At 39.2% G+C, this 25805-nt stretch overlaps 1 protein-coding gene and 1 long non-coding RNA gene across 3 annotated transcripts; one reads left to right on the forward strand and one right to left on the reverse strand.

Moving 5' to 3' along the window:
* The first annotated feature begins 95 nt into the window (after positions 1 to 95).
* LOC133641749 (uncharacterized) lies at positions 96 to 16882 on the forward strand. Of its 2 annotated transcripts, XR_009824334.1 has the most exons (4): positions 96 to 520; positions 5697 to 5774; positions 15055 to 15223; positions 16275 to 16882. It is a non-coding gene; the product is annotated as an uncharacterized LOC133641749 (long non-coding RNA). The 2 variants fall into 2 exon arrangements; XR_009824335.1 differs by lacking the exon at positions 15055 to 15223.
* On the reverse strand, positions 6322 to 25771 carry LOC133641748 (phospholipase A2 group XV-like). Its single transcript, XM_062035715.1, has 7 exons — positions 25476 to 25771; positions 16683 to 16839; positions 15087 to 15205; positions 14167 to 14265; positions 13827 to 14051; positions 13505 to 13617; positions 6322 to 7771 (listed from the first exon to the last, which is right to left on the reverse strand). The coding sequence occupies exons 1-7, from the start codon at positions 25621 to 25623 to the stop codon at positions 7370 to 7372; spliced, it is 1263 nt and encodes a 420-aa protein (XP_061891699.1). The 5' UTR covers positions 25624 to 25771; the 3' UTR covers positions 6322 to 7369.
* Positions 25772 to 25805: the final 34 nt, after the last annotated feature.

Consider the following 25805-nt stretch of genomic DNA (forward strand, 5'->3'; position numbering starts at 1 on the left):
TTTGTAATTTTTTTGGGGGGGAGGGGAACTAAAAAAACTGTTTGTTTTCTCAGTACCTGTATTATGATTTCCCTATCAAATAAATATATATTACAAAACAAAAGTGACATTACAATAACTCAACTACAATTCATCTAATCATTTATTCTGTTGGAGGTTAGAATTTGTCAAATTTGGTAACTGCAATACAGTCGTCCCTCGCTTATCGCGGTTAATAGAGGGGTTTCGATTATTTGTACATTTCCCACAATGCATTGCCGATATCCATTAAGGGCGGAAGTTAGTGAAAAGCTCATTGTTTCCGATGATATGTCCAATAATATTCATAATGCAGACGAGGTGGAAGGAATAAAACACCAGGTAGAAGGAGTAAAACTAGCTTGTATCGCATTCCTAAGCGTATTTCTGGACGAACGGAAGCGGCTGAAAAGAAAAGTTAACGGCGAAGACGAGCGTGGATTGCTACAATAAACCGAGACGTGACGTGCTGAAGACTTCGTGTTTGTTCGGATCATTTCAGGTAAAACCTTTTGTAACTAAAACTAAATTACACCCCTGCTTTGCATTAACTTGGTGGGCGTGGTCGAAAAATGTTGACATATAAAAAAAAATATTACTCACTTCTCTAACTTAGACTGTAGCCTCCACATAAAAAAAGTGAAGCGACATGCCTTACAGCAGTAGTCCCCAACCACCGGGCCGCGGCCCGGTACCGGTCCGTGGATCGATTGGTACCAGGCCGCACAAGAAATGTAAAAAAAAATACTTTAAAAAAAAAAAATTAAATCAACATAAAAAACGCAAGATACACTTACAATTAGTGCACCAACCCAAAAAACCTCCCTCCCCCATTTACACTCATTCACACTCATCCGCACAAAAGGATAGTTTCTTTCTGTTATTAATATTTCCGGTTCCTACATTATATATCAACATAGATCAATACAGTCTGCAGGGATACAGTCCGTAAGCACGCATGATTGTATCTTTTTATGACAAAAAAAACCCCAAAACATACCATTACAATTTTTTCGATTCAACACGATTCTCGATTCAAAAACGATATTTTTCCGATTCAAAACAATTCTCTATTCATTTAATACATAGGATTCCAGCAGGATCTACCCCAGTCTGCTGACATGCAAGCAGAGTAGTAGATTTTTGTAAAAAGCTTTTATAATTGTAAAGGACAATGTTTTATCAACTGATTGCAATAATGTCAATTTGTTTTAACTATTAAATGAACCAAAAATATGACTTATTTTTTCTTTGTGAAAATATTGGACACAGTGTGTTGTCAAACTTATGAGATGCGATGCAAGTGTAAGCCACTGTGACACTATTGTTCTTTTTTTAAATTTTTATAAATGTCTAATGATAATGTCAATGAGGGATTTTTAATCACTGCTATGTTGAAATTGTTACTAATATTGATACTGTTGTTGATAATATTAATTTTGTTTCACTACTTTTGGATTGTTCTGTGTCATGTTTGTGTGTCCTCTCAATTGCTCTGTTTATTGCTGTTCTGAGTGTTGCTTGGTCGGGTTTGGTTTTGGAACTGGATTGCATTGTTATGGTATTGCTGTGTATTGTTTTGTTGGATTGATAACAAATAAATAAATAAATAAAAAATAAAAAAATTGATTTCTGAAAAATGACAATCGATACTGAATCGTACAACGTGAGAATGGCGATTTGAATTCGAATCGATTTTTTCCCACACCCCTATTATCCAGGGTAAATCCCACCTAACCTTATCTTTGTCCACACACACAATGGTCGTTTGAATGTACAGGGTGAGTGGAGTGAGTGGATTTTGGAACGGTACGAACCAAAATCGTATCATGCCCATTCATTTTGAATGGGGGAAAATTCCTGATAATACCAGGTAATCAGTGAATTTTCGGAAATGGGAAACATGCTGGCTTGAATGACCAGGGTAAGTGGAGGGTGTGGATGGTGGAACCCTGTTTAATTTCCAGAATGCTCCAAAATTATTGAAAAAGTATTTACCAAAAGATTAGATACATTGATAAACAAATTACAATATGGATACAGAGAAAACATTTCAACAGCAATGGCATTGATTGAAATAAAAGTATCGTAAACCGTGTGCAGCTTCGACACAATCAAGCACGATATTCTCTTCGACAAATTAGAACGTATTGGCATTAGGGGTGTTCTTCTGAATTGGGTAAAAAGCTACTTAAAAAAAGGTGGAAACCATTCAGAGGGTTGAGTTAATCTCTGTATCCACTTTTCTCTTTTTTGACAGAAACATTTTGGGAAAATGAGGGTGCCAAAGCTTGATGTGTTCAAGGCAGAAGACGTAAAATGGCAGGTTTTACGTTTCATTTGGTTCAAGGGGGAGGAGCCACAGTCACGCTTCACGGTGTACCTCTTGCTTGGCCCCACTATAAACTGTTCGCTTGCCTAACAGACTTGCTGTTGCACATTCAACGGACACATTTAGAACAGCAGTTTCTTTCATTTAAACGTTGCGGCTCATTTTTAAACGTAGCAAACTCATCTCGTGGGCCGGGTAAACCTGTTCGCGGGTCTTAGCCGGACCACGGGCAGTGCGTAGGAGTGGTAAAGCACATTTTTAGGAGTTATTCGATTCCCGGGCTCGGGGTCTTTCTATGTGGAGTTTGTATGTTCTCCCCGTGACTGCGTGGGTTCCCTCCGAGTACTCCAACTTCCTCCCACCCCCAAAGACATGCACCTAGGTATAGTTTGATTGGCAACACTTAAATGTCCCTAATGTGTGAATGTTGTCTGTCTATCTGTGTTGGCCCTGCGATGAGGTGATCCAGGGTGTACCCCGCCTTCCGCCCGAATGCAGCTGAGATAGGCTCCAGCAACCCCCGCGACCCTGATAGGGACAAGCGGTAGAAAATGGATGTAAAATAAGATAATTCAATGAGCTGGAAAACATCCATCAAATACATACAACATAGAGTGGCAAGAAATATTTGAATAAATGAATGAAATAAGTTTATTTCAGTCATATAATCAACCATCAACCCTTAACCATATTATGTGACCAGTTTAACAGTACAGATTATACATATTTAACAATCATACACATTTACACACTAAAATAAAATAAAATAAAAAGAATGACCGAAAAAGGAATAGGCTGAAGCCAAAGCTTATATTTGCCTATCCTACACCTCCACTGAAAATAAGATTGCCTGGAACATCAACGTTTATAAAAAAAAAACCAATGGCATGAAAGTAGGGCTGCAACTAATGGTTAATTTGATAATCGATTAATCTGTCGATTATTACTTTGATTATTTGATTAATAATCGGATAAAAGAGACAAACTACATTTCTATCCTTTCCAGTATTTTATTGAAAAAAACCAGCATACTGGCACCATACTTATTTTGATTATTGTTTCTCAGCTGTTTGTACATGTTGCAGTTTATAAATAGAAGTTTATTTTTAAAAAAAATAAAAAATGCCTCTGCGCATAGCATAGATCCAACGAATCGAGGACTAAATTAATCGCCAACTATTTTTATAATCGATTTTAATCGATTTAATCGATTAGTTGTTGCAGCCCTAGATGAAAGTAATTGTTACTATATTTTATAATTGTCTATTATTTCACCTTTCAAGGTTTTCTTAAACCTTAACAAAGAACTACATGTCTTCAGGTCATCACTGAGCTTGTTCCACCATTTAACTCCTAAAACTGAAATACATTTGTATTTCATATTCGTTCTTACTTTACCTATTTCAAATATAAATATTCCCCGTAAATTATAGTTTTCTCCTCTTAATTGAAATAACTTAAGAATGCATTATATTTCAGTAATGAATAAATTGAATAGGGCAGAATAACTCCTGAATCAAAAGTCACAACATACTCTGTACTGCTCATTGATGTTATTGTACCAGAGTTATTGTGTAGAGATATGGGGAAACAATTACAACAGTACACTTGATTTGATAACAGTACTGCAGAAAAGATCAGTGTGAATAATACATTAGGCAGGATATAGAGAATACAAATCCTAGTCGAACCTCGGATTCAGGAGGAGCAGTGGTTTTTGTCCTGGTCGTGGAACTGTGGACCAGCTCTATACTCTCGGCAGGGTTCTCGAGGGTCCACGGGAGTTTGCCCAACCAGTCTACATGTGTTTTATGGACTTGGAGAAGGCATTCAACCGTGTCCCATGAGAAGTGCTGTGGGGACTGCTCAGAGAGTATGGGGTATCCGTCTGTATGATTGTGAAGGTCCACTTCCTGTATGATCGGTGTCAGAGCTTGGTCCACTGTAAGTCGGACCCGTTTTCAATAAGGGTTGGACTCCACCAGGGCTGCCCTTTGTCACTGGTTCTGTTCATAACTTTTATGGACAGAGTTTCTCGGCGCTGTCAAGGGTGTTGAGGGGATCTGGTTTGGTGGCTGCAGGATTAGGTCTCTACTTTTTTGCAGATTATTTGGTCCTGCTGGCATCTTCGGACCAGGATCTTCAGCTCTCACTGGATCGGTTTGCAGCAGAGTGTGAAGTTACTGGGATGAGAATCAGAACCTCCAAATCCCAGTCCATGGTTCTCGTTCGGAAAAGGATGGAGTGCCATCTCCGGGTTGGGGCGGAGATTTTGCCCCAAGTGGAGTAGTTCAAGTACCTTGGGGTCTTGTTCACGACTGAGGGAAGAGTGGATCCTGAGATCGACAGTAATGCGGACCCTGTGTCGATGCATTGTGGTAAAGAACGAGCTGAGCCAAAAGGCAAAGCTTTCAATTTACCGGTTGATTTACATCCCTATCCTCACCTATGGTCATGAGCTTTGGGTTATGACCGAAAGGACAAGATCACGGGTACAAGCGGCCGAAATGAGTTTCCTCCGCCGGGTGGCGGGTCTCTCCCTTAGAGATAGGGTGAGGAGCTCTGTCATCCGGGAGGAGCTCAAAGTAAAGCCGCTGCTTCTCCACACGGAGAGGAGCCAGATGAGGTGGTTAGGGCATCTGGTCAGGATGCCCCCTGAACGTCTCCCTGGGGAGGTGTTTAGGGCACGTCCGACCGGTGGGAGGCCACGCTGAAGACCCAGGACACGTTGGGGAGACTATGTCTTCCAGGTAGCCTGGGAACGCTTCGGGATCCCCCAGGAGGAGCTGGACGAAGTGGCTGGGGAGAGGGAAGTCTCGGCTTCCCTGCTTAGGCTGCTGCCCCTGCGACCCAACCTCGGATAAGCGGAAGAAGATGGATGGATGGACAAATCCTCTGTTCATTGATTCTAAAATATTGAAATTAACTGATCTTGTACATCTTCAAACTCAAAAAAAAAAATCATGTACAAAGCAAATAACAACAGACTGCCCAGAAATGTGCAAAAGAAGAGAAATACAATCTTAGGAATATACTAAATGGAACCTTTATAGACATGCACAACTTTGAAAGCATTTCGTCAATTTATCTGTGTATAACGGTATGTGGGTTTAAACTATGGAATGGACTGAGTAAAGAACTTTAAACAATGTACTAACATGAGCCGGTTTGAGAAACATTACAAGCAGATGGTGTTTATAAAATATACAAAAGAACTGTTGAAGTAAAGTGTTGGATATTATCATGTACTCATTCTGGGAATGGGGAAGAATAAGAATAAGGTCTGTTTTATACTCCTTTTGAATTATTTATTTCTTATGTCTCGCTACTCTGTCCCTCTACCCAGTGAATCTACACAACTCTGCCTCTACACTACTGGTCGAGACGGATGGCCACCCCATCAAGCCTGCGTTTCTTCCCACAGGTAGTTTTTCCTTACCTACGTTGCTTAAGTGCTTGCCTATGTGGGGTTCAGTTGGTTCTTTCATTCTTTTCTATTTGGAATGCTGCTTATGGCACACGGGTGGGACCAGACAAGCTTTGCATCGTCACACTCCTGTTGGACGGTTGATCCTTTTAGCAAAAACGTGTGCTTGTGAAGTTTCAACATGTTCCCAAAATAATAAATGGATTGAATGAAAAATGGACATCACTCTACCTGAAAATGCTGAGTTCTTGTAACATTACTCATTAGAACATGTTAAATATGGTGGTAGAGTGGACATAAATTCAAATGGTTTTATATTTCTATGCATCCATTGTTAGTTTGTTATTGCTAAGGTAAAACACAAAATCAAATCATTCATAACCCGTCTTGACTTTTCCTTAAAAAGCATTTTAAGCCCAGTCAATAGGAGGCGCTAAAAACATCAAGCAACAGAACATACATTTTACTTTGATGGTACGACCAGAATTAATTTGTTAAGTTTTTAAACATGGTGGGAGAAATGTTTGAAATAAATGTCAAAAGATTGAGTGATACCATATGAAACATTTTATGGAAGGCCAGCACTTACAGTAATGCAGCAGTTCACAAAGGATCTGACCATTAAAAATCATCTTTGAGGTTAGAGCTCGATACAGGTGAGATTTGAAAAACTTTGGGGAAACCACAATAGGAACTCGTCATGATTGTCTAGAGAGAGACTTTTTTAAATTAAATGAAACACAAATGCAAAAAGTTGCACGCAAAGATTCAATTTCACTGGATGACAACGTCAAACTGGAGCAAAAGAGACAATCAAGATTTCAATCAAGTCAATTACAATTAAACCAGAAGGACAATTCGATAGTTTGGCAAACAAATGGTAATACTTTTTAAAAAAGGGGCAAACACAGAATTTGGCACTTTGGAAATAAAGGAAAAACAGATGTTGTCTAACTAGCGTGCAGAAAAAGACTGAGGACAATTGAAAAATTCAGACCAACACAAAACATGACCTTTGAGCCTGATTATTCAACACCATAAGGACTAAATCCTGAAGACTCAAGAAAATACAATTAGTCATTAAAGAACAATAATCGAAAATAATGTATTTAAAACGTCCCTGGCACTTTATGCGAGACAGATAACTTACTAAAATATAGTTTGTCATGTAACATAATCAACCACGAGAACATAGTCAAGTTTTAATTACATGCAGTAAACGTACGAAACAACACAAAAAATTGTATCAATATGAGCTTATTGAATTCAAAGCTTTGCAGACTATCTTAGACCACACGCTCTGTATATCCTGTTTAGCCTCTTCAATACAATAATCACACTTGATGTCTTGGCTTCTTTAAAAGATAAAATACAAAAGTCAATAAACATTCTGAGTGATCTTTGATACGTAGTTAAAACTAATATATCAAATTATTTTAAATAGTTTACTTGAAAAAAAAAAAAGTCTGAGATGACTTCTTAAATGGAACACGGCCCAAATAAATGTTATTGGCTGAGAGGTATCAAAATGGCTGCTGCGCCTTCAAGTTGCGTTATGTCCAAGAGAAGGATTTTGGCGAGCAAACCCTGCATCACGGCGAGAAAAGCACTTTCTTTATGTAGGCCATAGTGGTGACATTCAACAGCATGTTCACATGCTCGTTCCCTGGAAGCTCTTGCAAGCTCACTGGCTGTTTCTGAAGCCCCGCCCACCGCTTGCATTGGGTGGCACTTAGCAGGTTGACCGTCCCATCACCGTCGCCCCACACCACGGTGGGCTCGACGTCAGGGAACTTAGCCGAGTACTGGAAAGCTTCCGACGTGGGAACGCCGGTCCCGTACAAGCAGTGGACGGTCACGCCAGGCGGTGTGAGGTCAAAGAGCAGCGACTCCGTGTCCTGACGCATTAGCCAGCCGTCCTCGAAATCTATGTCGGAGTATAAACGCTTGTAGTCCATCACCGTGTAGTTGGTGGTGGGCGTCTGGATTAAAACCTGCAGGTGCACGCAGAAAGACAAAAACTGATTTAACTTAGTGCAATTGAAGGTTTTATCGGAACAGAATTACCAGCATGTTATCCAGGTACGTTAAATTGATAAAAACATTGAAGCGCAATTTTCTGCAGCAGCCGGTTTTCTTAATGTAGTCGGAGGTATCGACTGCACACGCTGTGCTATAAAAGCACCATCACGTGATGGATATGTCAACAGGAATCATTTTCATTGAAGCAATCTTTTTATTCTTGTTTTATGGCGGGGCACTCAAGCTACATTATCGCCACCTGCTGTATAGGAGTGTGAACCAGAGTTCCCGCCCTTCTCCCTCCCTCACATACGGTACATATACTGTACATATTTACCTTCTCATACTAAATCCTCCATCTTGCCTTTGTGGCCGTGGGGGTGTGACAAAGGCCGTGGTCAATATTACATAATCGTATAATTTGCATAATCTGCAATGATTATTAAGATTAAGATTCGTTAATTTCAAAGGGGACAATGCAATTTCATAAAACACATGACTACACATGGTTAAAAAAGCCAGAATTAGCTAGAAGGCTAGTTTTCATCTGTAGTCGCCTGGCCATGACGTAAAAAAGGCAGTAAAATTACAATTTAAAAGAAAAAGAGAGAGAGAAAAAAAAAAGCACACAATATATATATACGATATGATAAAAAACAAAATACAACATCACAACATAACATTTATCTTAGCATCAAAACAGGCTCATCTTTTAGTGCTAGCAGGCAGCTGTAGGCATTGATAAGACACATTTAAAACATTTTTGTGAAGGCCAAATAATGCAAATAATTTTTACAGTGCTGAAGAAGAGCGTTCATTGACTTCAATGGGGGAGCTTAGAGTGGGTAGTTCCACTGCAGAGAAACGAGACAATCATTGGATAAATGCTCGGCTTTGTCCCGCTCATGGACTCCATGCGTCACCGGAAGTGAATGAGAAGTTGGCTCGGCCTTGGATGCAGGGCTTCCGCATGATGATTGGATGATCTGTTTGAGGATTAATCCCTTTTTGATTGACCGCAAAATGAGCAAATCAGCGATCTTGAAATACAAACTACTGCCAGAATATTTTTCAACATTCATTCTGTTGCTCCTTGTTGTTGTGGAGAATTTTACAATCCTGCAAGTTATATGTTCTTGGTAAAATCTAGCATCTTTATATCGTGTATCTGTTATTGGAGACTGTACACGTGTTTAAAGTAGTAGTAGTAGTGTTTCGAGACAATGAGCTTTCTGCTATACGGCCAACAAGCTGCAACAAATAAAAAAATAGAGCAAAACCATATAATATAAGAATAAATATGTTATACCAATTAATAATAACACATATGTGTCTTTAAATGTGCGAATATATTTTTTTTGTCTTTAAGAAAATAAATGCATCTTAGCTCATTATGCGAAATCATGATGTCATATTGACCCATGTCCAGGCCACGCTCCTACCACCACAAGTATATTGGCAATCAGGGGGAAACCCCGATTATTATACAAACCCCGTTTCCATATGAGTTGGGAAATGGTGTTAGATGTAAATATAAACATACAATGATTTGCAAATTCTTTTCAACCCATATTCAATTGAATGCACTACAAAGACAATATATTTGATGTTCAAACTCATAAACTTTATTTTTTTTTGCAAATAATAATTAAATTAGAATTTCATGGCTGCAACACGTGCCAAAGTAGTTGGGAAAGGGCATGTTCACCACTATGTTACATGGCCTTTCCTTTTAACAACACTCAGTAAACGTTTGGGAACTGAGGAGACACATTTTTGAAGCTTCTCAGGTGGAATTCTTTCCCATTCTTGCTTGATGTACAGCTTAAGTTGTTCAACAGTCCGGGGGTCTCCGTTGTGGTATTTTAGGCTTCATAATGCACCACACATTTTCAATGGGAGACAGGTCTGGACTACAGGCAGGCTAGTCTAGTACCCGCACTCTTTTACTATGAAACCACATTGATGTAACACGTGGCTTGGTATTGTCTTGCTGAAATAAGCAGGGGCGTCCATGGTAACGTTGCTTGGATGGCAACATATGTTGCTCCAAAACCTGTATGTACCTTTCAGCATTAATGGCGCCTTCACATATGTGTAAGTTACCCATGTCTTGGGCACTAATACACCCCCATACCATCACAGATGCTGGCTTTTCAACTTTGCGCCTATAACAATCCGGATGGTTCTTTTCCTCTTTGGTCCGGAGGACACGACGTCCACAGTTTCCAAAAACAATTTGAAAAGTGGACTCGTCAGACCACAGAACACTTTTCCACTTTGTATCAGTCCATCTTAGATGAGCTCAGGCCCAGCGAAGCCGACGGCGTTTCTGGGTGTTGTTGATAAACGGTTTTTGCCTTGCATAGGAGAGTTTTAAAGGCCTACTGAAACCCACTACTACCGACCACGCAGTCTGATAGTTTATATATCAATGATGAAATCTTAACATTGCAACACATGCCAATACGGCCGGGTTAACTTATAAAGTGCAATTTAAAATTTCCCGCGAAACTTCGGGTTGAAAACGTCTCGGTATGATGACGTTTGCGCGTGACGTCACGGAGTGAATGGAAGTATTCGGACCCCATTGGATCCAATACAAAAAGCTCTGTTTTCACCACATAATTCCACAGTAATCTGGACATCTGTGTTGGTGAATCTTTTGCAATTTGTTTAATGAACAAGGAAGACTGCAAAGGAGAAAGCTGTAGGTGGGATCGGTGTATTAGCGGCGGACTACAGCAACACAACCAGGAGGACTTTGAGATGGATAGCAGACGCGCTAGCCGCCGACCTCACCTTGACTTCCTCCGTCTCCGGGCCGCCGACCGCATCTATGATCAGGTGAAGTCCTTCGTCGCTCCGTCGATCGCTGGAACGCAGGTGAGCACGGGTGTTGATGAGCAGATGAGGGCTGGCTGGCGTAGGTGGATAGCTAATGTTTTTAGCATAGCTCTGTCGAGGTCCCGTAGCTAAGTTAGCTTCAATGGCGTCGTTAGCAACAGCATTGTTAAGCTTCGACAGGCTGGAAAGCATTAACTGTGTAGTTACATATCCATGGTTTAATAGTATTGTTGATTTTCTGTCTATCCTTCCAGTCAGGGGTTTATTTCTTTTGTTTCTATCTGCATTTAAGCATGATGCTATCACGTTAGCTCCGTAGCTAAAGAGCTTCGCCGATCTATTGTCGTGGAGATAAAAGTCAGTGTGAATGTCCATTTCGCGTTCTCGACTCTCATTTTCAAGAGGATATAGTATCCGAGGTGGTTTAAAATACAAATCCGTGATCCACAATAGAAAAAGGAGAAAGTGTGGAATCCAATGAACCCTTGTACCTAAGTTACGGTCAGAGCGAAAAAAGATACGTCCTGCACTGCACTCTAGTCCTTCACTCTCACGTTCCTCATCCACGAATCTTTCATCCTCGCTCAAATTAATGGGGTAATCGTCGCTTTCTCGGTCCGAATCGCTCTCGCTGCATTGTAAACAATGGGGAAATGTGAGGAGCCCTTCAGCCTGTGACGTCACGCTACTTCCGGTACAGGCAAGGCTTTTTTTATCAGCGATCAAAAGTTGCGAACTTTATCGTCGATGTTCTCTACTAAATCCTTTCAGCAAAAATATGGCAATATCGCGAAATGATCAAGTGTGACACATAGAATGGATCTGCTATCCCCGTTTAAATAAAAAAAAAATATTTCAGTAGGCCTTTAACTTGCACTTACAGATGTAGCGACCAACTGTAGTTACTGACAGTGGGTTTTTGAAGTGTTCCTGAGCCCATGTGGTGATATCCTTTACACACTGATGTCGCTTGTTGATGCAGTACAGCCTGAGGGATCGAAGGTCACAGGCTTAGCTGCTTACGTGCAGTGATTTCTCCAGATTCTCTGAACCCTTTGATGATATTACGGACCGTAGATGGTGAAATCCCTAAATTCCTTGCAATAGCTGGTTGAGAAAGGTTTTTCTTAAACTGTTTAACAATTTGCTCACGCATTTGTTGACAAAGTGGTGACCCTCGCCCCATCCTTGTTTGTGAATGACTGAGCATTTCATGGAATCTACTTTTATACCCAATCATGGCACCCACCTGTTCCCAATTTGCCTGTTCACCTGTGGGATGTTCCAAATAAGTGTTTGATGAGCATTCCTCAACTGTATCAGTATTTATTGCCACCTTTCCCAACTTCTTTGTCACGTGTTGCTGGCATCAAATTCTAAAGTCAATGATTATTTGCAAAAAAAAAAATGTTTATCAGTTTGAACATCAAATATGTTGTCTTTGTAGCATATTCAACTGAATATGGGTTGAAAATGATTTGCAAATCTTTGTACTCCGTTTATATTTACATCTAACACAATTTCCCAACTCATATGGAAACGGGGTTTGTATATTCTAAACGTATTACATTTAATTAATAACACGTGTACAAGGCTCCTCCTTTGCCTATTGAGTATGCTGTAATGTGTAATTTTATATATATATATATATATATACATTAGGGCTGTGAATCTTTGGGTGTCCCACGATTCGATTCAATATCGATTCTTGGGGTCACGATTCAATTCAAAATCTTTTTTTTTTTTCAATTCAACACGATTCTCGATTCAAAAACTATTTTTTTCCCGATTCAAAACGATTCTCTGTTCATTCAATACGTAGGATTTCAGCAGGATCTACCCTAGTCTGCTGACATGCAAGCAGAGTAGTAGATTTTTGTAAAAAGCTTTTATAATTGTAAATGACAATGTTTTATCAACTGATTGCAATAATGTCAATTTGTTTTAACTATTAAATTAACCAAAAATATGACTTATTTTATCTTTGTGAAAATATTGGACACAGTGTGTTGTCAAGCTTATGAGATGCGATGCAAGTGTAAGCCACTGTGACACTATTGTTCATTATTTATTTATTTTTTATAAATGTCTAATGATAATGTCAATGAGGGATTATTAATCATTGCTATGTTGAAATTGCAACTAATATTGATACCGTTGTTGATAATATTCATTTTTGTTTCACTACTTTTGGTTTGTTCTGTGTCGTTTGTGTCTCCTCTCAATTGCTCTGTTTATTGCAGTTCTGAGTGTTGCTGGGTCGGGTTTGGTTTTGGAATTGGATTGCATTGTTATGATATTGCTGTGTATTGTTTTGTTGGATTGATTAATAAAAAATAAAAATAAAATAAATAAAATATATAAATAAATTTAAAAAATCGATTTAAAAAAAAAAAAGAGAATCGATTCTGAATCGAACAACGTGAGAACCGCAATTCGAATTTGAATCGATTTTTTCCCATACCCCTAATACACATACAGTATATATGTGTCAAGGGTGATGGGTCAAATGCAGAGAATAATTTCGCCACACAATCATTGGTACTTTAACTTATATATATATATATATATATATATATATATATATATATATATATATATATATATATATATATATATATATATATATATATATATATACATATATATATATATAATCATTGGTACTTTAACTTTATATATATATATATATATATATATATATATATATATATATATATATATATATATATATATATATATATATATATATATATATATATAGCTATAAGCTAATGCTAGCTTTAGCTACTTTGCGCTAACATTGTCGTTCTTCTCAGATATTCTCATTTGGATTTTTAAAGAGGAAAAAAACACACCTGATCTTTGGGCCAGGTGTGGGAATAGGGTAGGAGCCAAGAGGTAGACACAGCTGAACGTTGCTGAGAGCGAATCTTCAGCGGTCCAATCACTGGGATGCCATTATTGTCACCTAAACACACACAGAAGAAACCTGAGTTAAGACGTAGAACGTAGACTCATCTGATATTTGTGATTAATTACAACTATCATGGCTCATCTTCCAGACTTTGTTGATATCACCAAAAAAGGCTACTTAAAGTACAAACATGAACATGTAACTAATTTGGAGTTAACTCAGGTTTGTAGTATGATGGTGACACATGCAATTTCTTCTCTCACCAGAGATGATCACGCGGAGTGTCTTGGTCACACCTGCCCACGGTGCCCCCAAAGCGATGAAAGCTTTGATGTATTTGTCTTTCCAGGCTTGCGGCTGATGATTGAGGAAATATAAAGTGTACATATTGCCCATACTGTGAGCGATCAGGACCACAGGCCCACCCGCCTTGTCTGCCATCTCCTCAATCATCTTCTGCAACGCCAGGAAGTACTCCTTATTCTCGTCTGTCCACAAAGCAACAAGAGAGTAAACTCTTCATTTGTAGTAAAGAAATTTCATTTTACTCATTTATATGAAGCGTCAACCAAGACAGAAGTGTGCGTGCGTGCTTGTGCTTACTGGGTGCTTTCCTCCAATCATAGGGAGCTCCTCTGACATTGTCACCTCGTGTGTAGCCCCAATCCTCCAGCGCCTGTGCGATATTAAAGAAATACATACCTAGAAGGCAGACATTAGCATAACATGGCTTTAGTGGAATTAACGCAGAATAAAAGTTTCCAATCACAATTTTAGTCATGTTTACTTGACAAATAACAGATAGGTTTGTCTTCAGGTGTGTTTATTGGTCTGTAACCACAGACTCTGCTCATTTATCCAGAAGAAGAACATTTGTGAACTTTAGTTGGATATGAGGGTCTGGTTCAATCATGTCCTAAAGATGTTCGATAGGTTGGATGTCGCCACTTCTTCCATACCAAACTCAACCTAGCAGTCTTTAGACCTCAATTAGTGCAGTCATGCTGGGACAGAACATGACCTTCCCCAAACTGTTCCAACAAAGCACAGAATTGTGTAAAATGTCTTAGGAAGACATGACTGTCCTGGCTGACTGACTGGTTGATTGATTGACATACAGTGGAACCTTGATGTACAAAGTTTTTGATTTACAAACCACAGTACGTACATTTAATTTAGACATTGTGTGTCAGAGCACAGCAATTGCAGGCGGGCTGATGGATCTCTAGGGCTCATTCAGTCAGCATAGTGCTGCTGTTAGCTACTGTGCTACTTTGTGTGCCTTTTAAGTGTTTTCCCCCCAGACATGTTTCTAGTTTTGCTAGCTCAATAGGAGTCCAGAGAAAGCAATGGACAAGCTATGAGTAGTTTGATACATTCAGGAATTATCCACAGCGGTCGACAATTCAGGTTGTTGGAATCAGTAACCAATGTCAACCAAGAAGAGGACGAAATAAATAATCTGATTCTTGATTTACTTTTTTTTCCAAGGCTTGTTGGTCAACATGCAGCCTTGTACTCACCCACACTGCGTTTACTGGGGTCCAAATACTCCACTGAGTATGTCTGGCCAAATCCAGGGACGCTGATGTTTACGCCAGGTGGTGATGAGGTGGTGTGTGTGGTCCGGTTGTAGATCAGCCTTTACATAAAAAAACAGGTACATACACGCACACGTGATACAGGAATTAGAAATTGATTAGTGTTAGTTCTGTTTTTGTGAGAAGACAGATCCACAATTACACAAGGAAATAACACATTTTCATGCAAATCTGTCACTATGTATGACACAGTTCTCTTTTTTTAACATGCACGTTTCTTCTTTTTACGAGACCATAGATAAGAATAACCTTTCCAATTGAACAGGTGTTTTTATCAAACAAAATAAATAGCGTTAATCTACGGTATTTAGCTTATGTACACAATGGCGCATGTCATTTCTGTCTCTGCATGTTTGCAGATTTTCAATACTCTGCTGTCTTTATTGCACACAATGAAGCGATCACATTTATTTTGTGACATCATTATTGTAGTCAGCTTGTGAAGAGTTTTGACGGATATTATTTCTGTTGATTCATTTTATAAAAAGGTGACAGTTAATATGTGCAACTGGAGAAGAACGATCACATTACATTACAGTCAGTCTTTGTATGAGTGTATACAGCAATTACAAAAATGACTTATGCTAAGACGGATAACTGAAGACGGATAGGTTTACTCAAAACAGAAACCAATCTAAACAATAATACACTCTAGAACGAAAATTAACTTTGAACAATATAAAAATAATGAGGAAGATGCGAGCCTGAACGGTTGTTAAACCTATGACTTGTAGCTGTAAACTTGTTTACATACAGACAACAAAGGTTTATTGATGTAATGATTGGATGTTAACAAAACTATTTTAGTTTGGTGCAAAAAAACATCACTGCTACAGATAAAGACTTAAGTTACAACATCAGCCAAAAGCATTCAATAAAGGTTGAGTGTCAAAGTTCACTGGTAGTTTTCGTCACAACTCATATAAACATATTGTTATATTTTTATTAGCAGACTTCTACAATAAATTACGATTAATGCTGCATAACACTGAGTATATAATACAACATACAAATGCCTGCTGTTGAAACAAGTTTTGTGGATAGGTGCTCAAGTGTTTGTTATGAATTACATCTGTTACACCACCTCTCTCTTTCCATATCCTTCCAAAGGTCTGTTTGTCCAATAAAGATGGCTGGCTAATGGTTCAAAGACTCAACAAGGTCATCAAATCCATCCACCTCATAGTCCGTAAACAACATGACTTGACCCCACTTCTTCGAACTATTCAAACATCAAGTAAAGAGGAATACAATGTGAAGTTATGATGGGGCTGCCTCGTAGAATTTCGGTTCCCACTTCGCTGACTCTTGATTAGGAGCAGCATCGACTATTGTATATATCCATTCAAATGTTACCCTCAGACCATGAGACAAAAACTGACACCTGTATTTGATGAGTGATTTTACTATGGCCAGCCACTCGGTTCTAGTAGGGTAATCCCTCATGATGGGGATTTTTAAAGCTAGTCCCTCCAGGGATAAGTATTTGATTACATTTGTGTGGCCCCTATGCCATACCTTATGTTGTCTATCCAGCAGTCAATGGCGACAGGCACCAGCTGCTCCAGGTTGAGCCACAAAGTGAAGAAGGCGGCTGTCTTCTTGTAACAGATGTAATGAACCACGCTGGGTTTATCCAGCTTCGCCTCCAGCTGGTTTCCCAGGTCTCCAGGAACTGTAACAATGTAACAAGTAAACATTTTAATAAAAAGACACACACCGCACATAAATTCTAAGTTCTTTTTGCTTAACACTTTTCAACAGATTTAATTATTTAAAACTCCGCAAGGCAACATCTATGTGAATTCTATTGTTAAAGATAAGCAATGTACGGTAGAACCTCAACTTAATTGGTTCTGTGATGGAGCGCTGAAATCAAAACACCTGTATCTAAATTCAACGCCACCCATTGAAATTAATAGAAGTCACTAACACCACAATTTATACACACCGCAATTTTAACATGTCTTTCAAAAGACAAACAAACTTTCAGAAAAGGAAATATTGTACAAAAATGTTTAGTATTGTTGCCGGTTTTTAAATGATTATTTATTGAGTTTTATGGGCAGAATCGAGGACCTCCAATTGGCTCCATTGTAAGCAGACTTTTTTCCTCGTTAATTTACGAGTTAGAATGCATTAAAAAAATACATCCGTCATGTTTTTCATAATGATTGTGAACGATAGGCAAAATTCCAAAAGAAGTGCATTTCCCCTTTAACATTTTGTGAGTAGTGTGTTCAAGATACTAACTTCTCAAGCACTTCCCCATTTGTCCTGCAGGAGAAAAATTGCCTTTTTTTCCCCACTGTAGCGCTCACGCGGCCACGCCCCCCTCCCCTTTCTCTCCCTCCTGCAATGTTGGCCACTTGTCTTCTGCTTAGCTTCTTTTCTGGCGTCTTACTGCTTGCCGATCAAGCCTATGTCTGCAGCCCTCGGAGTGTGTGCTCATTAAAGGAGGGCAGCGAATTTCATGTTCCGAGATTTCATGAAATAACAACGCGATACAGATCGATGGACATAAAGATGACAGAAAATATTTCTCTGACCAAAAATCCACACTTTTTGAAACTATATTGTCAAATAAGAGACTTATTATATAAGTAAAAAAGAAGAGGAAGCATTCCTATACTTTCTGTAACATCCAGCAAGAAATGTCAGCCAGCTTGAAAACGTCTCGCTTATAAGCTACGTGAAGGAGCCCCGAATGTATTTATTTAAATGTTCGCAATATACTAAAGTTTCTCACAAAGAAACCGTTAAGTGTAATAAATCCATAAACTTTTATAAAAATAGAATAGATGGCGAGTTATTGTGAACCATTTTTACCAATTTTCCCAGGAGATTTTGCATATTTTGAAATGCAAATGTTGCTGCTCCTCTGACCCATAGAGTAAGACACACATAATAATGGTGTCTGTGAAATCCCCTGATGTCGTCGCTTGGTGCTAAATAACCACAATATTAGCGCCGCATTAAACATTATGTCGCTATTGGTCTGACATTTCTTTAAAGGGGAACTGCACTTTTTGGAATTTTGCCTGTAATTCACAATCCTTATAAATGATAAATGGGTTATACTTGTATAGCGCTTTTCTTCCTTCAAGGTACTCTAAGCGCTTTGACAGTATTTCCACATTCACCCATTCACACACACATTCACGGCGGGAGCTGCCATGCAAGGCGCTAACCAGCAACCAGCAGGAGCAAGGGTTAAGTGTCTTGCCCAAGGACACAACGGGCATGTTTGACTAGGATGGTAGAAGGTTGGGTTTGAACCCCAGTAACCAGCAACCCTCCGATTGCTGGCACGGCCACTCTACCAACTTCGCCACGCCGCCCCTTATGAGGGACATATGTCTTTTTTATGCAGTCTAACTCCTAAATAAATGTAATAAAAGTCAGCTTACAATGGGGCCAATGGGAACTATGACGTCATTGCGTCTATTCTGACCATAAAACCCAATAAATAACCATCCAAAAAGCGAGAGCAATATTCCATTTAAAATGAATGACCTGAATATTAACCATGTATAAGCAATATTGTATTAAAAGCGTTAACGTTAAGGACCCACATTTAGTGGCGCATTCATCAGAGAGAGGCAATTTCCTTATGCTGGCTGTATTGACATCATTGGCTGCTGAGCTGCTTTCTTGCCTTGGTGCTTGTGAAAGTTTATTCTAGATTATAAATTATGCCTCTCACCATGACAGTAAAGAATGAGGACATAAACTGAGAAGTTGGTCAACTTTGACAGCCAAACTAGATCCGGAGATGGCGACAAGCACACGCGTAAGATGCTGGTTTGCACCCACCATTGTTTTTTACCTTTTCGCAAGCATTATGAGTCTTTCTTCATCTAAAAGAGTATACTGTATATCAACAGTCTATCAGTCAGCATTCTATTGAGAGCAGACATTGTACAGTAAGTGATGTTTTATTATGTTTGTTGGCACTCATGATCCCTGCAGTGAGTAGTAATTAGTGATGATGTTGAAGGAGGGAGCTGAGCCAGAAGGCAAAGCTCTCGGTCTACCGAGCTATCTACATTCCTACTCTCACCTATGGTCATGAAGTGTGGGTAATGACCGAAAGAATAAGATCGCGGATACAAGCGGCCGAAATGAGTTTCCTCAGAAGGGTGGCTGGCATCTCCCTTAGAGATAGGGTGAGAAGTGCAGTCACCCGAGAGAGACTCGGAGTAGAGCCGCTGCTCCTTCGCTTGGAAAGGAGCCAGCTTAGGTGGTTCGGGCATCTCGTGCGGATGCCTCACGAGCGTCTCCCTAGGGAGGTCCTCGTTGCACGTCCCACTGGGAGGAGGCCCCCCGGCAGGCCAAGGACCAGATGGGGGGATTACATCTCCTCTCTGGCCTGGGAACGCTTCGGGATTCCCCAGGAGGAAGTCGCAAATGTTGCTCTGGAGAGGGAAGTCTGGGGGTCTTTGCTGGAGCTGCTGTCCCCGCGACCCGATTCCGGATAAGCGGTTGAAGATGGATGGATGGATGGATGGTTGAAGGAAAAAGTGAACGTTGTGATGCACCGCCATACACTTAAAATTATCAAAATACATACCGTATTGTCTGAACTATAAGGCGCACTTAAAATTCTTTTTTTTCCTCAAAACTTGACAGTGCGCCTTATAATCCGGTGCGCCTAATGTAAGGAATAAGTTTGCTTGAGCCCTCCCACCTCGAAGCTATTTTGTTTGGTACATGGTGTAATGATAAGTGTGACCAGTAGATGGCAGTCAAACATAAGAGATAAGTGTAGCCTGCACTATGATGGGTCTCAAGTAAACGACACCAACATTTTAAATGTTCCATTGAAAATATAGAACATTACACACGGCGCTCAAAAATCTATCAAAATGTTTTAGTACGACTTTGGTAAGCTATGAAGCCGCACCGCTTGAAGGATTGTCGGCGCATTAAACATACGAGTATTGTTATGGTGTGTGTGTAAGGTAAGACATATTATCTGGCATTTTGTTTTGCAATATTATGCAACAGCAACTTTTCTTACCTTCTGGTACCTGCTGATCTGTATTTGGGATCTGCCGAAATCCTGAAAAATTGCGCGCGTCTGCGCCGACACCGTAATGGATAAGCTTCTTTTTCTCTATCTTGTTATGTGACATTCATCTTCCGCTGTTGCCATTTCTAATAAAAAGTAGTCAGGGCCGGCCCGTGGCATAGGCCGTATAGGCAAATGCTAAGGGCGCCGTCCATCAGGGGGCGCCACGCCAGTGCCACAAATGTTGGAGGAAAAAAAAAAAAAAAAAAGTTGGTACTATTATTTCTAAATACATAAAATAATCCCACGTTAATTAAAATGCAAAGTAAAGCCTATTTAATAGAAGTATTATTTGTTACAACATTACGCCCCCCCTCCCCCGGCACGGTGCGCCCCCTCCGTTCCCGTATCATGACTCTTTTTGGACGTCACCACATAAAAAAAATCAACACAAGATGTCAAAACGGCCAAAACTGTCAGGTGCCCAGGGGAGAAAAGAAGGGGAGAAACGAGAAAAAGACAGAGGTAGCAGGTAGGTAACGTTAGCCTACATGAAATTATTTGTCTGTTACAGAATGTGATAGTAACCTGTCTTTTTAGCATTAAGCTAATGTTACATGATTCGGCAATTGCTAATCAATAAATAGCTAGTTCTGTTTTAACGTCGGGTTAATATTGTGGAGGGGGCTAAATTGTTATGGAAAATAATAATGTAACGTTAGGTAATTACAGTACTCCCTGGTGTACAGTAATTTGTAAGTCATTCTAGTTAATGCAATATTAAAAAGCACAAATAGAGAACTCTGTAGGATCCCCTTTTTTTGTAATATAGTTGTTAAAGTCATACTGGTTTGATATCTTGTTTTGTGCAGTGCCTTATTTATATTGTATTTTTAATTTATTTTATGCAACTTGTTGACACGTTTTATTTTGTGTTTATGTATGTAAAAAATATTGTTTTTCATATATTCATTTTTTATTTTTTGTATTCATTTATTTATCCATATTTTTTTTTATCTTGTTAACTATTCTGATTGTTAATTTGCTTTCTTTAAGTAAAAAAAAAAGGTCAAAGACAAAGCTATTCGGTTTCTTGTGAGTATATACACTTCACTGCCGATGTGGGGGGGGCGCCACCTAAAATCTTGCCTAGGGTGCCAGATTGGTTAGGGCCGGGCCTGAAAGTAGTGTAAACTTCTTACTTATATCTGTCAGTAAACTCGCCATAAAAGCACTAAAACATACCTGCGTAGTGAGTTTACATTATTCACCCAAGGTACTTTAGTCACTAGAGAGTTCCGGTCAGACGGTTTTTCACGGGACACATTTCCGGCGTTGTTATTGCACTAGTGAGCCACGGATGAGGAGATGCTGCTCCGTTATTGATTTAAGTAAAATCTGAATGTCATTAAAACAGTTAGCGCCATCTTTTGACACTTCTTCCACTCCCGTCCTTGTATGCTACACCGCTATAACAAAGATGACGGGGAGAAGACGCTGCCGAAGGTGAGCCACGTAAATAACACCGCCCACAAAACGGCGCATAAAGCGGCTTGAAAATGATCTGTAAAACATAATCTATGCAACATTTTGACCAAAGAATCACCATTACATGTTATGTAGACCACAAGGAAGTGTTTTCAATTAAAATAATAATAATAAAGACTCCTTTAATGCGCCCGATAATCTGGTGCGCCCTATAAATGAACAAAAAACAAAAATAGACCATTCATCAGCAGTGCGCCTTATAATTCGGTGCACCCTATGGTCCGGAAAATACGGTACATAATACAGGTTATTATAAATGTGCCTGTCACGACATTACATATATACGTACAGTGTGTATATAAAATGATCATGGAGGTGTTTAGAGTTTTTTTTTTTTAGAGTGCTTTATAGAGCGACTCCCATTGACTCCATTGCAAGCAGACTTTTGCTCGCATTTATTTACTAGTTAGAACGGGGGTCAGCAACCCGCAGCTCTCCAGCCGCATGCGGCTCTTTAGTGCCACCCTAGTGGCTCCCTGGAGCATTTTTTTAAACAGGATTGAAAATGGAAAAAGATGGGGGGGAAATATTTTGTTTTTGTTTTAGTATGTTTTTTGTTTGAGGACAAACATGACACAACCCTTCCCAGTTGTTCGAAAGCCCACTGTTTAATATGTTTGTGTGTATGCTTCACTGATGAGAGTATTTGGTCAACATAATTTTGTCCCACTAATTTCGGCGGTTCTTGAACTCACCATGGTGTGGACTGTGACGCAACAGTTTGTTTACATATAAAATCTTCCACTCCTTCTTTGTCTCATTTTGTCCACCAAAAGTGTTATACTGTGCGTGAATGCACAAAAGGTGAGCTTTGTTGATGTTATTGACTTGTGTGGAGTGCTAATCAGGCATATTTGGTCAGTACATGACTGCAAGCTGATAAATGCTAACATGCTATTTAGGCTAGCTGTATGTACATATTGCATTATTATGCCTCATTTGTAGGTATATTTGAGCTCATTTAATATCCTTTACTTTTATCCTCTTTGTACATAATTTAGTTTTGCATGTCTCATGATACATTATCTGTATGTGATATTGGCTGCATTTCAGATAGTTGTTTGTGTGCCATGTTGTTCCAGACCACAGCAAACATTACCTAGCTTACCAAAGATTGTAATAAATCTATTACAAGAAGACAGCCTGCCGTTTCCTTTAACTTGGACACACACATCTATACCTTTGGCCATTAAAAGCCAGTAATTTCCAGGAGTTATCTCACCTTCTGAGTAGCCTCTGATTTACTAATGTTTTCCAATGATGTACAAATGTGTAGAATAAATATTCAATATCAACATTTCTGTGAAAGAGACGAGACTTGCTTCAGCCTGCGACACTTAGTCATTTTGATAGGCTATTATAGCTAATATAGACACTTACATCATGTGTTGCCTTAATTATAACACTTATATACGGCTTTTAATTTTTTGCGGCTCCAGTCAGATTAGTTTTTTGCATTTTTGGTCCAATATGGCTCTTTCAACGTTTTGGATTGCAGACCCCTGGGTTAGAACAACAACAAAAACATGTGTAAGGATTGTGAATGGTAGTCAAAATTCACCCCCAAAAAGCGCAGTTCCCCTTTAACGGATTGTCCATCTGTTTACTGACTTATACTATTCATGTTTAAATAACTTTAACAAAAAATAAACGTCATCACCAAAGTTTTCAGCCTCCTTGACTACAAATAATCAGTATCGGTCCTCTGTAATCCCAACACCCAACCTCATGTAAACAGAGCAAGAACAAGATAAAACTACCTTTGATCAGTGTGGGAAGGGGATTTCAGATAGTTGTTTGTGTGCCATGTTGTTCCAGACCACAGCAAACATTACCTAGCTTACCAAAGATTGTAATAAATCTATTACAAGAAGACAGCCTGCCGTTTCCTTTAACTTGGACACACACATCTATACCTTTGGCCATTAAAAGCCAGTAATTTCCAGGAGTTATCTCACCTTCTGAGTAGCCTCTGATTTACTAATGTTTTCCAATGATGTACAAATGTGTAGAATAAATATTCAATTTCAACATTTCTGTGAAAGAGACGAGACTTGCTTCAGCCTGCGACACATAGTCATTTTGATAGGTTATTATAGCTAATATAGACACTTACATCATGTGTTGCCTTAATTATAACACTTATATACGGCTTTTAATTTTTTGCGGCTCCAGTCAGATTAGTTTTTTGCATTTTTGGTCCAATATGGCTCTTTCAACGTTTTGGATTGCAGACCCCTGGGTTAGAACAACAACAAAAACATGTGTAAGGATTGTGAATGGTAGTCAAAATTCATCCCCAAAAAGCGCAGTTCCCCTTTAACGGATTGTCCATCTGTTTACTGACTTATACTATTCATGTTTAAATAACTTTAACAAAAAATAAATGTCATCACCAAAGTTTTCAGCCTCCTTGACTACAAATAATCAGTATCGGTCCTCTGTAATCCCAACACCCAACCTCATGTAAACAGAGCAAGAACAAGATAAAACTACCTTTGATCAGTGTGGGAAGGGGATTTCAGATAGTTGTTTGTGTGCCATGTTGTTCCAGACCACAGCAAACATTACCTAGCTTACCAAAGATTGTAATAAATCTATTACAAGAAGACAGCCTGCCGTTTCCTTTAACTTGGACACACACATCTATACCTTTGGCCATTAAAAGCCAGTAATTTCCAGGAGTTATCTCACCTTCTGAGTAGCCTCTGATTTACTAATGTTTTCCAATGATGTACAAATGTGTAGAATAAATATTCAATTTCAACATTTCTGTGAAAGAGACGAGACTTGCTTCAGCCTGCGACACTTAGTCATTTTGATAGGTTATTGTAGCTAATATAGACACTTACATCATGTGTTGCCTTAATTATAACACTTATATACGGCTTTTAATTTTTTGCGGCTCCAGTCAGATTAGTTTTTTGCATTTTTGGTCCAATATGGCTCTTTCAACATTTTGGATTGCAGACCCCTGGGTTAGAACAACAACAAAAACATGTGTAAGGATTGTGAATGGTAGTCAAAATTCACCCTCAAAAAGCGCAGTTCCCCTTTAACGGATTGTCCATCTGTTTACTGACTTATACTATTCATGTTTAAATAACTTTAACAAAAAATAAATGTCATCACCAAAGTTTTCAGCCTCCTTGACTACAAATAATCAGTATCGGTCCTCTGTAATCCCAACACCCAACCTCATGTAAACAGAGCAAGAACAAGATAAAACTGCCTTTGATCATTGTGGGAAGGGGATAAAGAAAGGAATGGTAATGGCATTAAAGTTGCTGTAGAAAGCAACAATTGGCCTATTAAAAAGAATCACATGATGAAGTGAATCATGGCTTTTAGCACAGGGCTTTCTGATCGTCTGCAATATGAATCATATGATTAGACTGTCGGTAAACAAGATGTAGAAATCAAGAATATAAATGCCATATAATAGCTTAACCCATTATAATTTGGGAATGTACGTGGTGCGTTGCTGTTTTAGTCATTTGTCGAATAAACATTAAAAATGAATGTAAACTGACCGGACTAGATTAATGTTCAAAACGCCAGAAATAATAAGATTTACTGAACATATACTAACGATATTTTACCAACATGTTTTTGCTAGCAAACAAATTAGATGATTAGAAATCCTTCGGTTATTTGAAGTCTGGTTCGGCCAGTCTTGCTTGTTGTCACCCATCATTAGTCGAAGGTTGACATTTTCCAATTGTGCAACGTGAGCCACAAACACTTACCGAGGACCACTGGGGGTCCCGGGGACTGGCACGGCGTGTTCCCCACGCATTTCCCAACAGGACTGCCGTAGCTCCCTCCAGAAAACAGCAACAATAACACGCCGAGTGTAAGCAGGGAGAAAGCGGTTATCCGCTGGCGACTTGCCATGACTCCTGATGTTTCATAGCAAACAAGACATGGCCGTCAATCAAGAGACGCAGCGGGAACTCATCTAGTCTTGTTTACCTAACGTCTAGGAGTTGAGGCTCGCTTGGGTGACAATACTGATCACGGGGTGCACTATAGATAGCAGAGAAATCCACCTCGCGAAGCAACTTCAGTCAAGTCAG

This window comes from Entelurus aequoreus, linkage group LG24 (genome assembly GCF_033978785.1).
Source record: "Entelurus aequoreus isolate RoL-2023_Sb linkage group LG24, RoL_Eaeq_v1.1, whole genome shotgun sequence".
Taxonomy (NCBI): domain Eukaryota; kingdom Metazoa; phylum Chordata; class Actinopteri; order Syngnathiformes; family Syngnathidae; genus Entelurus; species Entelurus aequoreus.

What these genes read in the sequence shown, in the direction of transcription:
- LOC133641748 (XM_062035715.1), bottom strand. Translation starts at nt 25,623, where the DNA reads ATGGCAAGTCGCCAGCGGATAACCGCTTTCTCCCTGCTTACACTCGGC. An exon ending in TGCTGGATAGACAACATAAG is followed by an intron (nt 15,206 to 16,682) that starts GTATGGCATAGG and finishes TTTTATGTAAAG; the next exon opens with GCTGATCTACAACCGGACCA. An exon ending in TGATTGGAGGAAAGCACCCA is followed by an intron (nt 14,052 to 14,166) that starts GTAAGCACAAGC and finishes CTTTGTGGACAG; the next exon opens with ACGAGAATAAGGAGTACTTC.